Source organism: Glycine max, chromosome 17 (assembly GCF_000004515.6).
Source record: "Glycine max cultivar Williams 82 chromosome 17, Glycine_max_v4.0, whole genome shotgun sequence".
Taxonomy (NCBI): domain Eukaryota; kingdom Viridiplantae; phylum Streptophyta; class Magnoliopsida; order Fabales; family Fabaceae; genus Glycine; species Glycine max.
In genome coordinates, this window is record NC_038253.2 from 18,348,554 (window position 1) to 18,366,494 (window position 17,941).

The window sequence follows — 17,941 nt, forward strand, 5'->3', positions numbered from 1 at the left end:
GGTTTGAGTGTAACTTGACTTGGTTCGGTTCTCTTAAACAAAGTCTCAAATTTAAATATTGTGGATGAAAAAAATGTAATTGAAAGAAGATATCCTTTTAAAAATGATTAATCAATTATGATAGAGATTATTCATAATCAAAACAACTTGAAAATACTTTTCACTGGTGTCATGATGACCTACTTTTTTCAAAAAAAAAATTGATGTTTAAATAATAAATTATGATTATATGAGAGAAAATTAAAGTGTACACTTTTTTTAATAGGTGTATACTTTTAATGAATATGGATATGGATTGGTTGACAATTAATAAAGTTAATTATTTTTAAATTTATAAAGGGACAATTAGTTATAATAGTTTTTGAACAATGCAAACTAGATACAAGGTAGGAAACTTCCTTTAGTTAGTAATTATAATTACAACTTTCTTAATAATATTTATTATTATTATTATTACTATTAATATTTTTCATCTTAATAACAATAAGAATACAGTGTTAGCCAATACTCATAATTAATATTTATTTTTGGTATGGACTCATAATTAATATATATTAATTATTGAGGAAATTATAATTATATGGTAAAAAAAAGTCAGAAGTATTTGAAGATGAGAATAATTGGTTACTTATTTTTTATGTTTATATTTAAATTTTTATTGGCAAAATATCTTTTGGTGATTAATAAAATGCATTTATAACCTCATTATTAAATGTTTTCTCTAAATTTATGAAATATATAATTAATAAAAATTTAAAATGAAAAAAATTCAAACTCTTTGAAACCATTCAAATTTATAAAATACTTAATAATAAAAATAACTGCCTGATTTAGTCAACAGTGAAATAAAATAACATAGCCAGCCTAAAAGTTGTTAAGAAAACGTCTAAAAATATATTATAAAGTGATGCAATTTATTTTAAATTAATGTTTAAGGAAAAAATAACAAGATTTGTCTTTCTTTTTCCCAAAATCTCTTTCCATAAAATCTTTATAAATTATTTATAACCTACCAACGAAAGAAACTGATTTCAAATTCTTTTAATATGATATCAGATTCAAATTTTATGAATAAAAATTATAATTAAAAGAAAAATTCTCCTAAAAATGACTAATTATATTCTTTAATGAAAATTAAACATTGATAAAAACTGGTGAGTATTTTACTATTGCAACAAAACTATTGACAACCTAAAAAAGGTTGTGCACAACAAAACAATAGCCGGTAAAAGTTTTTTTAAAAAAAAATAAAGTCTTGGAAATACACAAAGAGGTAGAGCTGAAAAAACTAGCACAATTAGTATTTAATAATAATAATAATTATTATTAATATAAGCTTAAAATATCTACTAAATGATTAATTTTTGTTAAAAAATCTTATTAATCAGGTTTAATGATATTTTTTTGTTTTAAATAATTTTTTTTATTCACAATAATTTAAATTCAGATTTTATTTAAAAAAAAATAAAAAATAAATCTAAAATCAGCAGCATTAATGAGTTGTTGATTAAAATATAAAGAAAACATTGAAACAGAGTTTATTCTCTGTAGTCAAAAGGGGGCTGGGGCCAAGAATCCTTTGAAAGTGGATTCGTTTTATTATTATTTCGTCTGGTCTCGTCGCTGTGATTAATATTAGACTTAAGTGCCTGCCTCTCTAAATTTCTAGAACCCACGTCACCTTTTGGGGGGGGTTTCCTTCCTTTGCTTTTATTATTTTCCTTCCCTATAATAATATATAAGAGTCCTTTGCAAGAATCCAGAACCATACTCTATCACCCTCTATTCACTTCTCTCTCTCAAAACAAGTTATGGTAGTATTTGTCATTCATTTCACAAAACCGGTTCACCTTTGGACCCATGGCTTCTAAAACCCCTACCTTATTCCACTCTCGTTTCTTCCTCTTCGGCTTCTATTGCTGGGACTGGGAATTTCTCACCGCTCTCCTCCTCTTTAGTTCTTCTTCCTAATTAATTAAATTACATACACCTTTTCTTTTTTTTTTTTTTACCTAAATTTCTCATTACTACAACATCAACAAAAGAGGCATAGGTTTTTTTTTTCTTTTCTTCTTTTATTAAAATAATAATAGTTTCTGTGAGGTAGGTGGAGGGTAGATCGGGAAGAAAAAAAAATGTCACAGCAGCAGCGTTCGACGCCGGCGCCGTTCTTGACGAAGACGTATCTGCTGGTGGATGACCCCGCCACCGACGACGTCGTTTCGTGGAGCGAAGGTGGCAATACCTTCGTCGTTTGGAAACACGCCGATTTCGCTAAGGACTTGCTTCCGAAGTACTTCAAGCATAATAATTTCTCCAGCTTCGTTCGCCAACTCAACACCTATGTAAGTGTCTCTTCTCTTGCTTCATCTTTTTTAGTTAAAAGATCGCATCATACTTTCACCAGTGATATGACTAAAATTAAAATATATAAGTCACAATATAAATTAGTTTTTTAAAATTGAATTAGGTCTAAATTCGTATTGCAAGAACGTATGTTTGTGAAAATTTATTAGATAGTCTTGAATTATGACGTATTCATGGTGTCATTTATAATAGTATTGGACTATGTAATGATTTCTCTTGGTATGGGCATGACTAGATTTATAAATGAACTTAGGAGATTTTTTTTTGGAAGAATGAACTTGGGAGTTATGAGTTAGCGTGTGAAAACAAATATTTCGTCATGTTTGCTTTACGTATTCCATGTGAAATAAATCAATGACAGTTGATGCTTTTTTTTGTTATTATCTTACCGTATGATTTGATTATTTTGCTTGGTTTTTTAAATGCGTGAAATCGTGGGATTGGAATCTGGTGTGGAAGTTTCAACCTTAGGATCATTTTGGCGTATATCGAATATAAAAAAGTGTGTTGTAAATTGTGGAGGATTTCTTGGCTTTGAATTTGTCTCTTGATTGTTGAAGCATCGTTGTTTTGATCAGTGTTTTTTTTTTTTTTTTAGTTTTCAAGTTTTCAAGTTTTTTTCCACACCGAATATTCTGCTTCTTGGAAGACACGTGATGCTTAGTGCTTCAGATCTTTTCCTGTTAGGTGGCCTAATTGGAAGAATTTCTTTTCATTTTTTTCCCTCTGCAGTGGAATGCCATTAAGTGCATTTTGGTGATTTTTTAACTTAAAAAAAATTAACAGAAGCATGAAAAGTTGAAAACTGAAAAGTGTAATTATGGAATAGTCAAAAAAATAAATAAATGAGTGAACTGAATGGGTAAGGAACTAAGGATCCTATGCCTATCAATAACTATCCTTTTTTTATGAAATAAAATTAATGAATCTTTACTCTTATCCTTTGAAAAGCTACCTTCTTTATAATCATTGATTTAAGTTGGAAAATGAATAGTTTTTCCTAATTTAGTTAATGGTGAGATAATTGTGAGTTGGGTTTAATTTTTTTATTTTAATGATTACCTGATATTATATGATATGTGAAGTTATTAAGAAAGTTTAACTGTTGGTTGATCAAAATTGTCTGATCAGAGTACGATAAATCTTTTGGTATTTTTGCGAATAAAAAATATAATATATTAGATTGATTGTGAAACAGTCTAAAGTACCATATGATGAAAAATGATATTATAGATAGTGGGGTTGGTGGCTAAAAATAAAATCCATGATTTATTTTGAGTTTTTATGGATGGAAATTGTAGTTGCCAGTGGCAACTTGCCTTTGTTTAAATGCGAAACTGAATAGTGGTGACAGTAGTTGTGCTGCCATTGTATTAACCGATTCGACTATGCTCTCATGGCGAATAGCGCGGATCATGCTTTTTATTTCTTTTCTTTTCTTTTCTGTTCTTTATTTTAGTTGGTTTCGTTTTGTTCTGTTTATTTTTTATTTTTTTATTTTTTTTCGCATACTGGCATTAATGATCTGGGTCATTTCCATACTAAGATAAAATTACATTCACAAAGTAATGAATACTTCGAACTGAAGTCTGAATAACAATATTCAAACAAATTCTAATTCTTTTGAAAGTTTCTATATTTTTTTATTTACTTAAATAGAAAAAGTATTTTCTAAATTGCTCAAAAAGGAAGGAAAATAGAAATATGTAATTTTGAAGCTCAAATGCCTTTTTAGCTGTTACCCCATACTGTTGAATTAATTAAAAAAATTATTAACTGAAATTCAAAGGAAGGATAAATCTTTTCCAAAATAAATTTTATTCAAAATAATGTTAATTTTAATTAATTAAATAGCAAAGTTTAATATATTTTTCCTGTTTATATTATATTAACATCTCTCCATTTTTAATGAATGGATTTAGTTTCATACCATATTAATTATTTTTGTATAGTAAGTTTCAATACGTTTCTGGTCATATTTTACCAAGTCAAAGTAAAATATTATTTTGTCAAAAATATTCATTGATTAAAAATAAAGAAAACATTAAATGTTTATTTTTTTATTAATTCAAAATAGTTAATACGTAGGATAAGTTTTGTATTTTCATATCATATATTATAATCCATTTTAGAAAAACTGTTTATGGTAGTATATATATTAACTTTCACAAAATGCCTTGACGCCCTGTATTGGTACTTAAAATAATTCGATTTTTAATATTTGTTATATTTGTTGCTGAAGAATGGAGATGAATGAATAGATAAAAAAAAAAAAAGGATGGTTTTTAACATATTTTGAACGTTGAATTATTCAGGGATTCCGAAAAACTGTTCCCGACAAATGGGAATTTGCCAATGAGTATTTCAAGCGAGGACAGACGGATCTTCTCGCCGAGATCAGGCGGCGGAAGGTGGTGTCTCCGGTGACCGGAAAATCTACCGGCGGTGGCGTTAACATCTCGGCGTCCCACTCCGGCGGCGACGACATGGGGTCGACATCGACGGGATCGATGGAGGCGGCAACGGCGGCGGGCGCTGATATATCGGGCGAGAACGAGAAATTGAAGAAGGACAACGAGAAATTGAGCGGCGAGTTAGCGCTGGCGAAGAAACAATGCGAGGAGTTGGTGGCGTTTCTTAGAGACTCGCTGAACGTGAGCCCCGATGTGATAGAGCGCATCATTCGGCAAGGAACGTGTGTGTCCAGCAACAATGATGCGGTGCGTTTTGATGCTATTATTAATAATGATCTTGATGACGACGAAAATGCGGTAGGTGAGTGTGAACCACAACAACCACCACCCAAAGGTGACAATGGAGAAAGTTTGAAACTATTTGGGGTTTGGTTGAAGGGTCAAAATGGGAAAGAGAATTCAATTGGTAAATGCCGCAAGAGAGGGCGCCAAGACTACCCTATTGCTGCCACTGCCAAGGAATTGAAGACCCTAGTCTAGTACAACATATCATATTCTTGTTAATTAATTACCTTTTAAGAAACAACTATTGTAGCCAGATCTAGAACACAAAGAAAAATACTCTCTTAGTCATCATGGAAAATGTATGGCTCTTTCATGGTATTTCGTTGTTTGGTTTGATGGTGCAAGGGACCTAATAAAGGATACTAATGATGATGATTAAGATTATGTTTATAGACATTAATTTGTATGATTGGAAATAAATGTGTCTTGTTTAAGGAATTTGACATTGACGGTCTCATTATTACGTGGGACAGAGCTATTGTAGTACCATGCCAATTTTAATTACTGTATGACTGTGTATGTTTGATTTACCGTTATAAATAGATGTCGGTAGCAAAATAATTTTGTATCTACACACTTTTAGGTGTTTAATTTTTATTGGATCCTTAAATTTTGTCTTGAAATTCATGCATAATAAGTTGGATGGTAAATTAAATATATTCTTTAATATGTTACTTGGCTCCAGTTACAATTTATGCGTCAGTTTTGTCGGTTGATCCCTCTCACGAGTGTGTATAGGTTTATGTTTTAGTCAAATTTTAGGATGATGACATTGAGATTTTTTATAAGCAAATATTATAGGTGTTACTTTCGTATTAGTTAAAACGTTAAGGAAATGAAATAACGTATTTCATATTAGACTCCTTTAAAGTATAGAAGACGCTGATCTATTCTTTAATGTAACCAAATTAATTTCGTCATAGCAAAAAAGTACAACTGTATTAGTTTTTTATTGGACTAAAGTAAAATAATAAATTATAAATTTCACAATAAGAATTAATTCAAAAATTTGATAATCATACTTTTAACGTAAGAAATAATCACTCATAAAAAATTTAATAGTTATAATGTTAAGACTAATAGCGTACATATATATAACTATATATCATCTTAGTTGTATTTTTTAATTAATAATTATAATAAAAAAATATTGGTGGGATTAAAGACAAGTATTAAATTTTAAAAAAAAAACTTATACGTCTTACTGAAATAGATCTCTTGGCAATTATAATTAAAACACAGAATAATTAAATATAACTCCATAACCATCAATTTGCTGAACTTTTTCAAATTATAATTTACCCACAATTAAGCATTTCACCTAAAGTTCCAAATATATCCTGGGGTGTGGTTGAGCCATCTTATCTGGAGTTTCGTCTATTGACCTCAATCAATGGAAGCTCTAGAAAGTTCAAGTCATAGTCCCATTGGCCTGCACTTTGCAGAAAAGAATTGGATATAGTGATTAGTGGGGTGCATGTTGATTATTTATTATTAGTGAATTAAGAACAAATCTAGCTTCTAGCCTCTTGTTCCCTTCCATTTAGTCCAAAAAAAAGTGTTAAGCTGACTATGTCCATGCGCAAACATGAAAAACCATGTTCGTAGGTCCTTTCCTCAATTTTGTTTTGTAATTCTATATTATATTTTAAACTATTTAATAAAAGAAAAAAATTGTAGCACCTGTCTCGGTTTTCTTGTTGTCCTATAGTGATTTTGAACTCAGTTTGATTGTTATTTTCTGCACTGTCGAACATTTTTTTTGCACAAATTCAATAAAGTTTTGTTTATTGTGTTATTTATATATATAAAAAATTCTTATTTGTATTGTCAATAGATTATTAATTGAGTTTGGCAAAAGGTTTGTCTTCTGCGAGGTTTCCTTAAATAATTTTCAATACTTATAAGAAACGAAAATAAATGAAAATAAGAAGATAAAATAATAAATTTCTTTTATAAGTTTAATTTATTTTACTTTCATAATTTTTTAAGTGCTTATAGACCAAATTAGTGACCAAATATATCTTAAACCTTCACTAATTTTTTTTAATTAAACTTGTAATCATTTGGTGCTGGTAAATTGCACTTGAGACAATTCTACCTATTACATAAGTAATATAAGAATAGAAGTATTGTTAACAAGTATTAAAATAAAACTCTTTTAGAAGGAAATGTAAAAAAAAAAAAACAAAACAAAAACTCGAGCTTTAAACTTTGAAGAAACAATAACGATTCATTATTTTAGGAGTTATAAGATAAAGATAAAAGTTTATAATTAGAGTTGTATGATTAGTGTAATTGCTTATAGTCTTGTCTTTATCTCCACCGTTAAACAATTCGTGCGTATTCTTCTCTTCTTCTATGACTGAAAATATTTTTTTGCTTCATGGGGTAGTGTGTGGCTGTGTGAAGTGGAGCAAGATAACTCTATAATAGTCATAGCTGTCACCCGCTAATGTTTCTTCTACTGTTCACTATGATGACACTGGCATTAGATGAGATGGCACGTCTCATCTGGTTCATATACTTCCCTACCAACACCGGGAATTAAAGATATATCTGGCTTGGAAAACCAACACAAGTTAGATTTAGTTCAACGAATTAATCTTTTTATTGAAAGAGATTTTCATATTTTAATGTTTAATTATGTATCGAATAAGATTCCTTTGAAGGGAGGTGCTTGTGGGAAACAAAAATACTTGTCTTGGTACCTCTCAAAGTTATCCTCCAAAAGTTAACCAATAATAATAATAATAATCCTTAAAATTATATTTCTTTCATCTTTTATTTTTTTATTTAATTAAGTAATATGTATTAGTCTTCTTATATAACTTTTATAAAAGATAATATATTTATCTTTTTAATATATAATATTCATTGCAAAATAATTAAAAATATTCGGATTAAAAATAATTAATAAAAGAATGAGTTAAAAAAATAAACAAATAAAATACATTTATCTTTTTATTGCATAACTTAAAAAATAAACTAATAAAATTAAGAAAAAGAATTCTAATATTTGATAAGAGTATTCCGTAGAAATCAACTTATGTTTAAATTGTTCGGATCGGAGGATATATCAATGTGAGTATTTGCAAAGTCAAGAGTCGGGCAACCAGTAGCAAGATTTAATAGCGTCCTCCAATCGTTTACATGATTTTGCTTTTTTATACAATCAAAAGATTGGATGCATCGACATGAGTTTCTTCTTGTGCACAATTAGTGCATTTTTTTTTTCTTTGGTCAACATTGACAACTAGCCTTTACATAGAAGCTATATCTGGCCCCTTTTTAATCTTTTACTTGCATGAACTTTTTTATAGAATTATCCCATGCTTCCATTCAGCCGTTTAAAATTTTATAAAATTAAAAAACCAATCCCAAACCATGATCATCTTCTAATTGGTCTAGGAACTCTAAAAATAAACGAGTTTTCTTTTTCTAAGAAGAAAAATAAACGAGTTCAAAACACTAGAAAAGCAAGAATTATAGACATGAAAACTAGCATTACTCAAAACTGATACTTCCCATTTATTAATGGAAAGAATTTACGAAGACAACTAATGATTTCGATACACAAGCCCAATAAATAATCTGCATTTTTTTTACGATCAAAAGAAAACAAAGATCGACCATGCTTGGTTGATAGATACACCATTGCAAAACGACAGTGTCCATCAAAGCCACATTACCATGCTAAATACTAGTCTCCAATATCCCCTACCACAACCTGGTATGGAATTTGTTGTAGCCAGCAAAAATCAACAATCAACCTCCCAAGTAGAAGCTTTAATCAAAACTTTTATTTTCTGCCAGATCAAAAATTAATAACAAAGCCTTTCCTGAGTTTTTTCAAATCCAGCTGATTTTTCTCGCTCCTCATGACACTGTTGATGCCCCACTAATGGTCTGTTTAGCCACATATATTTGCTTTACCTTTGTTGAGGAAAAGTTCTTATCTGATCCCAGAGATTGATTTCTTCCTTGGTACACTCTACGATGGGACCATTCGCCCCCAGAATTATTTCTCTGAGAAACACCACCTCTCTGATAATTACCATGTCCTGAGGAATGGTCAGATTGTGAGGGCTGATTCTTGAAAGAAGAACTTGCGTTCTGGTTGTTATTACTACTGCTGCTATTGCCATTCTGAACATCAACCTTCACAGTATCTGTAATGGGGATCACGGATGGAGTCTTGATGACAACAGTCTGTGCTGAAGTCTTGGTAGCAGTGAAATTTGAATTGTCCACCAATCCAAGTTCATCAGGCAATTGGTTGACATTCACATCAGCAGCTCTAGGAAAATTCCTATCCCCATCAGAAGATGTTGAAGCTCGAGAACTAGTAAACCTTTTGGCATTTAGCGGCTGGTCAACAGAAGGAACATGGCTAAACTGAGAAGTTTGTACCCCTTCTTGTTGCTGCAATGGGATTGACAGAGGAAGTTGTGAATTAGGAACATGCGGCCATCGAGCTTGTACTGACATCTCAGTAGAGGGCTGGCAAAAAATTTTACACAATGTTAATTAGAGATAAAAATTCTACCACATTAGATAGATAAACTAAAACAAAAGCACAGATCAATGACTCTTACTGTCTTTTTTGTAATATTGACAAATTCCAAATAACTCTAAAAACTACAGACATTGAAGATTTTGTATGATTATTGCAGAAATCAACAGCAAGACATATCAAAACTTTACCTGGAAAGGAGAAACATCAAACATAGCCACAGGAGAAGCCATTGGCATAAGTGGTGAACCAGGAGCAAGATGTTGAATTGGAGAAGGCATGTTAGCAGGATTCCGCAATGAAGATGCCATATTCATACTGTTCATATCGCCTTCACCAGCTCCCACAGCAGATGATGTAGGGATGTGTTTCCAATCAGGCTGCTTTCCAGAGGGTATATAAGTGGTTCCCATGAAACTCAAGCCAACTTGACCAAATTGCCCAACAGGAGCAAAATGGTTATAAACAACCATGTGTGGTGGCCCCTGGACTCCTGGAATGCCTCCAGGAGGAGCAATAAAAGGCCCAGTGAACCCTGTTGGAGGTCCATAAAAAGATTCCACACCAGAATGGCACTGTTGCCAGCTCCCAATTGGCCTTGATGCTGATGTAGTACTTTTTTGAGGCTGTGACTGTGTTGTAGATGCAGACTCATCATGAGGTCCAAAAGCAAAGACAGGACCACCCATCATAGGATTCATTTCATAGAAAGGAAAATGAGAAGGAGGGCCTGAAGGAAAATGAGGAGGGACAGAAGGAAAATGCGAAATCATTTGACCCGAAGAATTTTGGGTACTTGGTAAGGGAGGCCACAAGGAAATTGGCGGAGTCTCAACAGATAAATCTGCTGGAAGAGATACGCTAAGAGGCTCCTCAGATCTAGATTGATTAGCTGATTGCTGCTCACAACCTACTCCTGCCCAAGTAACTAATAAAGATAAGTACAAAGTTCCAGAATACAAATTGATGTTAAGTCGAATTATAAGCAGATGTCCAGAAGAAAGAAAAACTATACTAATGAGTAATACAGAGAGGGAAGATTCACCTGCTACTACCCTATCAATATCTGCAGCTACAAAACTTTTACCATCTGAAGCAGGGACAGAACAAGCACCCAATCCATTTCCAACAATCTCGTCACTACTAATGGCAGCAACAGCAACAGCTGAAGCAGCTGCTTCAGCTTCAGCTTCTGCATCATGATCTTCTAAGTGACCATGAGATTCATTACCATGTTTCTCTTTATCAAAGAAAAGACTGCAATCGTTATCAGATGCAGTAAGATTGTGGGACATTTGCATGTCTGATCTAGATGATCGAGGTCGACCAATGCCATGAGACACAACACGGCTGCTAGATGGAAGAACAGTCGGAGATGTTACTGCCCCTGAATACAAAATGCAATATCCTCCATCAGTAAGGTAACTGAAAATCCAGAAATAGTACCTCAAACTGCAAGAAAATTCGCTATCACCAATCAAATGAATAACTAAACAAATCCCAATGCAAAGTTTATTTGCTAACCAAACTGAATTTTCTCTCCAGCAAGCAAGGAATTAATTGGGCTGGATGCAGACGAAAAGGTTTTCTCCTTTGTCAAAATGGATGATGTTGGCAAACTGGGTTCATCAACAGCACCAGTCATATTGCCAACAGAAGCCTGTGAATCAAACTGTTGAGGCTTCATAGCCTCATCAAGTTGTGTCTGTGTAAGTGCCATTACCTGCCATAAAATTTTGCTTTAAATTCTCAACAAAAGGGTTGAACAAATAATAAAATATTTATGCAAATGTCTGAATTCAAATTTCTCCTCTTTAAATTACACCATTTTGATCCCCAAACATCCCCCCTCTAAAATATCAGAACAACTAAGTTGCACCTAAAACGCATTTCAGTCCCCTCCAAAAGAATTAGATAGGCAAAATTTGATTTAGGGGTAACTCCTCAGCGGAACTATACTATACATAGAAAAGAGCAGATTGTTGAAGGAGATATAAGCTGCAACTATGAAACAAAGGGGGACCACATACACGAGAAGTTAAACCATGTTTCTAGAAATGTTGGATCTAAATAAAGTAATAAACAAGCATTAAAGAAATACAGCCAAAATACATGGGGAAAATCAGAGATGATAGAGAGTTTCAATTGCCATTGTTCTGAAACAAAGTGAGGGAGGAAAGTTCAAACCTGTTGACTGATTTGTGCATTACCCCAAGAGCCCAAAGATGTCTGAACATTATCTAGAACCTTGTTCTTATTTTCAAATATCACACCAGAACCCGGGTCCTTTTCACCACCAGAAACTGCTGGGAGACTTGTCTGATGTGACCTGTAAAAGGGAAAAAAAATACATTATTTTTTTTGTACAGTGATCGCCACCAAGAAATCTTACAAGACGGCAGCTACCTGCTTATCTGTGATCTTAAATCAGGCTGGGTATCAATTTTCAAAGGAGGTGGTGTGCCTATTGGAGGTAATGCTTGGGACAATAAACTTGAATTAAATCCAGATGAGGCATCCATTTTTGTCATTCCCAACACATCAGCAGCAACAAAATCAGCATGGAGACTATTTGCCACTTCAACTCCAGCTATGGATCCTTTGGTAGAATTGGCCACAGCCACAACACTTTGCGAACCTGAACGGGGTCTCCGTTGCGCCTAGCATTAAATAAAAAAACAATTAAGAAAGATGCAATACATATGATTATGATATCAGGTTAGATGTACAGATAGAAATTAAAACCTTTGCAACCCGAGACTTGGCCTTGATTTCTTTCTCTCTCTGTTCTCGTCGATCATTTAACATTTGCCTCTTTGACCTTACTTCTATAAAGTCATCTTCATCACTAGGAGCTTCAATTCCAGGTTGCTCAAACACACGTATAATTCCACTTTGCAATGGAGCATCAACGTCTTCCTCAGAACACAAGTTCCTTTTGAGATTACTCTGTCCAGAATGCGAGAAGCCCTGAGTCTTCGTTGATTCTTTTCCATCAACCTTTTCACCTCTGCTTCCAGAATCCATTCCTTGTGAATTTTCTGTAGCTAACTCTACCGTCTGTTTTCCCAATTTATTGGACATAGCCTTCCTAGGTACAGTCCTTCCAGATATGCCTGCTCCCCTTCCGTTGATATTTGACTTATTATCCAATCCAAACTGATCAGTCAAAACGGAACTAGTAGACTGCCTCTTGTCAGCATTTTCCCGAACTCGAAACTCAGTGCGCTGCATATTCCGACGAGGCCTCCTCATAAATCCTCCAGAGTCTGGGCGATTAACCCTTGGAGCTGGACCAGATGATCTTGGGTTTGAATTTTTTACAGTAAAGACATATCTCTTTCCCCTGCCACCAAATTGTGTTTTTGACTCCATAAAATTCTCTTTTGAAACTGGATTATATGATGCATCTCTAGTGACAGGCTGAACTTCTGATTCTTTTGCACTGGATGAAATATTGCTTCTCTTTCCAACTACATTTTGATTCCCCCGCTTATCCAATTGGAAACTAGTAGAAGTTCTACTGCTATTATTATGAACATGGGAAGACTCAATTCGACCCTGCTTTATTCCAGCAATATTTTCTGCATTCTCACTTGGCAGTGAACCTTGTGATAAGTTTCTTGAATTACCTGGTTGGCTGTCAACAGAATGATGCCTAATCTCATTTTTTATAAAGGAATCAGAAGTTTCTGGAGCATTTTGAACTGGCATTTGACCTCCAGGGTTACGATTGTAAGAGAAACTGGATGGTATATTTGGCTGAACAAATGACATTGATTGAGGACCAAGAGGCATTATACCTTGTGATATGGGAGAAGTATATCTTAGCTGGCCAAATTGAAACAAAGGAGGCTGCGATGGATGCATGTGTGAGAGGGGTGCACCAACTTGTGGATGCAGATGCAGTGGCATCTGTATAGAACCAATCTGTATGGCAGGTACAGGTGATGGTATCAAGGATGGACCAGAAAACAGACCAAATTGAAGCTTAATGGGTACCTCAGCTTGACTTGGAGCATTAGGTACATTAGAGGAAACAGCTTGACCAGAAGATGAGTAGTGAGGGGCAACAGTAACTGAACTCAGCGTACTATGGTGGGTCAACAGGCCATTAGAAGCTTCCACATTACCTAAACTCTCAGACACCACAGGGGAAAGAGAATTACTAGGCTGAATGACCAGATCTTGAGCTGGCTTCTCGGATTCCTGGAACACACTGGAAGTGCTGTTAAGATTCACCTTAGTATCATTAACAGGTTGGAGGGCCTTGTCATCATCACTTGCATTATCATAAGATACACATTCTTCTAGAGAGATGCCAGAAGCCTGTTGTGCCACAAATGTTGTTTCTTCATCTTTTGATGTCCTTTCAAACTTTTCATTAGGCATCCCAACCTGGACACCCTCATCAAATCCTAATACTAGGTTATCCATCAAGTGGGGCAATCCTTTCTCCTGCAAATGCATATCTTCAAAATCCTGGTTGAGTTGAGCATGATCATCTCCTTCATGCACTTCATCTTCTTCCTGATAATCTTCATCTTCATATTCTTCTTGTTCCTGGAACTGCTCATTATTCTCAGTAGTCCATTCATCATCATCCCCACTAGAGACAGCACATGGAGTAACTACATTTTCATTTCCAGCAGGTGTTGCAATGGATTCATTATCTGGAGCTGTGAGGGGGTCATTTTTGCTTCCTTCAGAAGTCAATATCGTAGGGGAATCTCCAGAGTCATCCAAGTCATCATGAGAAAGATGTGTTGGAGAACTTGGGGGGCTTGAAACAGAGAGTGAAGACTGAGAATCACACCTCGGTGTGGATTCCACTTTATGGTCCTCATTCTCAGTAGTCTCTTGCCGGGCATCCACTACTTCAGGTTGTCCACGGTTCCCATTGTCATAACCAGTTGGAAGGGTAGAGTCACTTCTGGTTGCCTGATTATAATGCATCTCATTTTCTAGGAAAGCAGAAGGGCCAGGGTGTTCATTTTCATTTTTGTAAGTTCTGTGAACAGAACCTAGTGAAGGAGGAGGAAGTACTCGAGGCTGCCTGACAGAATACCGTGACCTCCCCAAGGCATAGGGTCCCTCTGACTCAGAATTTGGATAAGTACGCTCAGGGAATTGAGGAAATGGATTGCCACGGGAACGGCCCTGTGTCCAACCATCACCAAATCTTTCAAAATAATTTTCATGAAAATCAGAATCAATCTCTGTATTTCTGCTTAGATTATCTCCATCTGCAGATTGGTTCCACCTCTGTGGTTTTACATGAGCATATTCATCTAAATGAGGCTCTGAAATTCCACCTTTATAATAAGGCCTTGAAGACACAAATCCAGCACCACCATTATAGTCTTTCCTCATAAATGGCTTTCCACCAATTGATAAATCTCTGCGGGGACTGTTGTGACTATTCTCCTGGTCTTGTGGATAAAATGTTGAGCTGTTCCAATTCTCATATCCATCTCTTCTCCATGAATTTACTGGTTTTCCTCTATCCCCAAAGGTGGAAGATAAATCTCTAGAGAAGTGAGACCTAGAGCCCATCTCCAATGCCCTATTCACACTTGATGAATCAGAAGATGCTGAAGTCAATATCCTGTCAACCATTCTTTCACTATCCTCCCAATCACCCACATCTGTAGCCCTTGATGCTTCTTTTTCGTTCAATATTGCAGGCATTTTCTCCTCCACAACAACTGGAGCATTACTGCCACTTTTGGATGCCTCAGCCTGCCTTCTAGCAATCCTTTGCTCCAATTCTAAAAGCTTCTGCTTAGCAGCTTGTTTTCTCCTCTCTTCTTCTAAAACCATCCTTTGTTTCTCTTCTTCCCTAGCTAACCTCTGTTCTTCAGCCTTTCGCAAAGCTTCAATCCTCTCTTGTTCAGCTCTCCATGCTGCCTCTCTTGCCTCTTCTTCCAATCTCCTCTGCCTCTCTTCCTGTTCTCTAGCCTGCCTTAATCTTTCCTCCTCTTCTCTGCGAGCCAACTCCAATGCCCTTTCTTGCTCCTCAATGATTCGCTGCCGCTCCTGTTCTTGCATCCTCTGAACCCTTTCAAGCTCCGCCTCAAAGGATTCTCTCACAGGATCATGGAAATCAGTTTGCTTCAGCACATCCTTCTTTTTCTTGACCACCCCAACAAGACCACCCAACAAATCCCTCCCATCAAAACTAGAACCTCCAAAATCTTTCATAAACGGATCCTCCAAGAAACCTTTTTCACTCTTTGGCAAAGCCCGCTTCTCTCTACCAAAATTAAGCAGAGGATCATTAACAGGCAGCCCCTTACCACCCATCGAGAAAGCTGATCTTGACACCGAGCTCTGGACAGAATCAGCTCTATTCCTGTTGAGTTGCTCGCGATGCCGATCACCATACGGTTCCACCACATTATTCCAAGGCTGCTGTTTCCCACCCTGACCATCCCTCCTTACAAAATCCCTCTTTCCAGCATCATCATCCCTAAATGGCGACGGAACATACTTGTTACTATCCTTCCCCACATCCTTACTCCCACTTGACGACCTCACACCAACACCATTTCTCTCATTTCCAGCATCCTTGGGAAAGGACAAGTTCGAACTCCTCCAAGAATTCCCTTCGGGCCCCATTCTATCATAAGCCTCCACTTCACTGTTCAAAGCCTTTACAACTTCATTGCCCCTCAATAGTCCCCTCTTCTCATGCTTATGAGGCAAACCACCAACCCTAGGAATATCAAAATCCCAAAAAACTTCCCCCTTGGGAAAACCATGATCCCTACCCTCCCTGCTCAAACCGTGCCCTGTGTCACGCTCATCATCGGCCCAATCTGACCGTGGGTTCAACCGAACCAGCGGCAGAGGACCAGGGAAATACTCCTCCTGCTTCCTCCCAACACCACCACCATACTTCGGGTTCACCACCCGCGAACCGCGACCATCATCACCACCACCAGCCACATTCACTCTGCGAGGAACACTAAACTGATCAGTAACCAAAGAACCCTCATTCTTCTCCTCAATAAACACATTCTCATCACCCAGAGAATGTTTCTGCTTCTGATTCAGATTCAGATTCAGATTCTGAATCGAATTCTGATTCTCCTGGATCTTCTGATTTGAACCAGGCACAGGCACCAAGGTGGCCCGCAGAGAAGGAAAATCCTCTCCTCTCAAAACGGCCGACGAAACCGGCACAGCGGCCGCGGCGGCTGCCGGTTTAACGACAGGCAGCGACACGTCCTCAGCGACGGGCTTGGTCCAGCCCAAACCGGAGGAGCTGGGCCTGGGCCCGCTTCCGGAACCACCCGGGCCGGCGGGCCCACCTCCCGATCCCAGCGAATCGAACTGCTCATGCTCCTTCCGCAGCGAAGGAAGGTTCAAGGGGGGCGGAACGGAAAGCTTGGGCCCGGCTTTGTGCGAGCTGCGAGGCCGCGACGACGGCGGAGCCGCGGCGGCTCCGGCGGAAGGGCGCGGCGTCCGGGCGGAGGAATGCTGGCCATAGGACTTGTTCAGATTCACTGAGACGTATTTGGTGCCGGAATTGGCTGCCATCGCAGTCGCGAACCAAGTGTGAATCGCCAAAGCATGAAAACCCTAACTTTATGCGATTTCTTCCTCTGCTGACTTTTGATCCCGATTCACGGATTGTTGAATTCCAACCCTAACCCTAACTAACCCTAACCCGATGATCGAAACGACAGGATTGGGTGCAGCTGCGATCGGAGAACGGAAGACTGGGATCTGGGGCGATGGTTGTTAATTTTTGTGTTTTGTTTCTAATTAGGGTTTGAAAGGGAAGGGTGGCAGTGTGGGATAAGACGGTCACCTACGGGGGCGCAAGATAGAGCACGGCGCTGGTTAAGAGTGCGACCAATAGGAGAAGCCCTACTATAGCCTAAGCGGCGAGAGAGAGATATGAAAATAAACGTAAAGAGGGAAGTTCAAGTTTAACTTAACAATGTGAGAGCGAGCTGAGCGAGTAAGCCAAACCAAGAAATCTGTTTTTTTTTTTCCTCTTCTTTTCTTTGTCTTTATGTCTCTTCCCGTGTTTCTACGTATTTATGTTTTGCGCCACACCGTTTAATTATTGAAAAATTAGGCCCAGTAGCATCTTTGCTCTTTAGAATCTCAGTTATTATTTAATTATTTTTCTCTAATTTGACCTTTGATGTTGTTCTATTTATAATATTTTACTTTCTATCAAAATTATTATACGTTATTAATGAGAGTTGGTATAATGAAAGAAATTAATCCCTCCCAATATTGTGAATTAAAATTTAAATTCTTCTAATAAAGTATTCACATT

General features: G+C 36.3%; 2 protein-coding genes across 3 annotated transcripts; one reads left to right on the top strand and one right to left on the bottom strand.

The window, feature by feature from the left end:
• Nucleotides 1–1,801: 1,801 nt before the first annotated feature.
• Nucleotides 1,802–5,564, top strand: HSF-35 (heat stress transcription factor 35). Its single transcript, NM_001353466.1, has 2 exons — nucleotides 1,802–2,345; nucleotides 4,683–5,564. The coding sequence occupies exons 1-2, from the start codon at nucleotides 2,136–2,138 to the stop codon at nucleotides 5,319–5,321; spliced, it is 849 nt and encodes a 282-aa protein (NP_001340395.1). The 5' UTR covers nucleotides 1,802–2,135; the 3' UTR covers nucleotides 5,322–5,564.
• A 3,069-nt stretch (nucleotides 5,565–8,633) lies between these two features.
• On the bottom strand, nucleotides 8,634–17,656 carry LOC100818172 (uncharacterized). 2 transcript variants are annotated; one of them, XM_006600926.4, is made up of 7 exons: nucleotides 12,388–17,656; nucleotides 12,049–12,302; nucleotides 11,830–11,971; nucleotides 11,167–11,365; nucleotides 10,688–11,029; nucleotides 9,834–10,552; nucleotides 8,634–9,629 (listed from the first exon to the last, which is right to left on the bottom strand). In XM_006600926.4, the coding sequence occupies exons 1-7, from the start codon at nucleotides 17,185–17,187 to the stop codon at nucleotides 9,006–9,008; spliced, it is 7,080 nt and encodes a 2,359-aa protein (XP_006600989.1). In that variant the 5' UTR covers nucleotides 17,188–17,656; the 3' UTR covers nucleotides 8,634–9,005. The 2 variants fall into 2 exon arrangements, with proteins under 2 accessions (XP_006600989.1, XP_006600988.1); XM_006600925.4 differs by having other exon boundaries at nucleotides 9,834–10,558.
• Nucleotides 17,657–17,941: the final 285 nt, after the last annotated feature.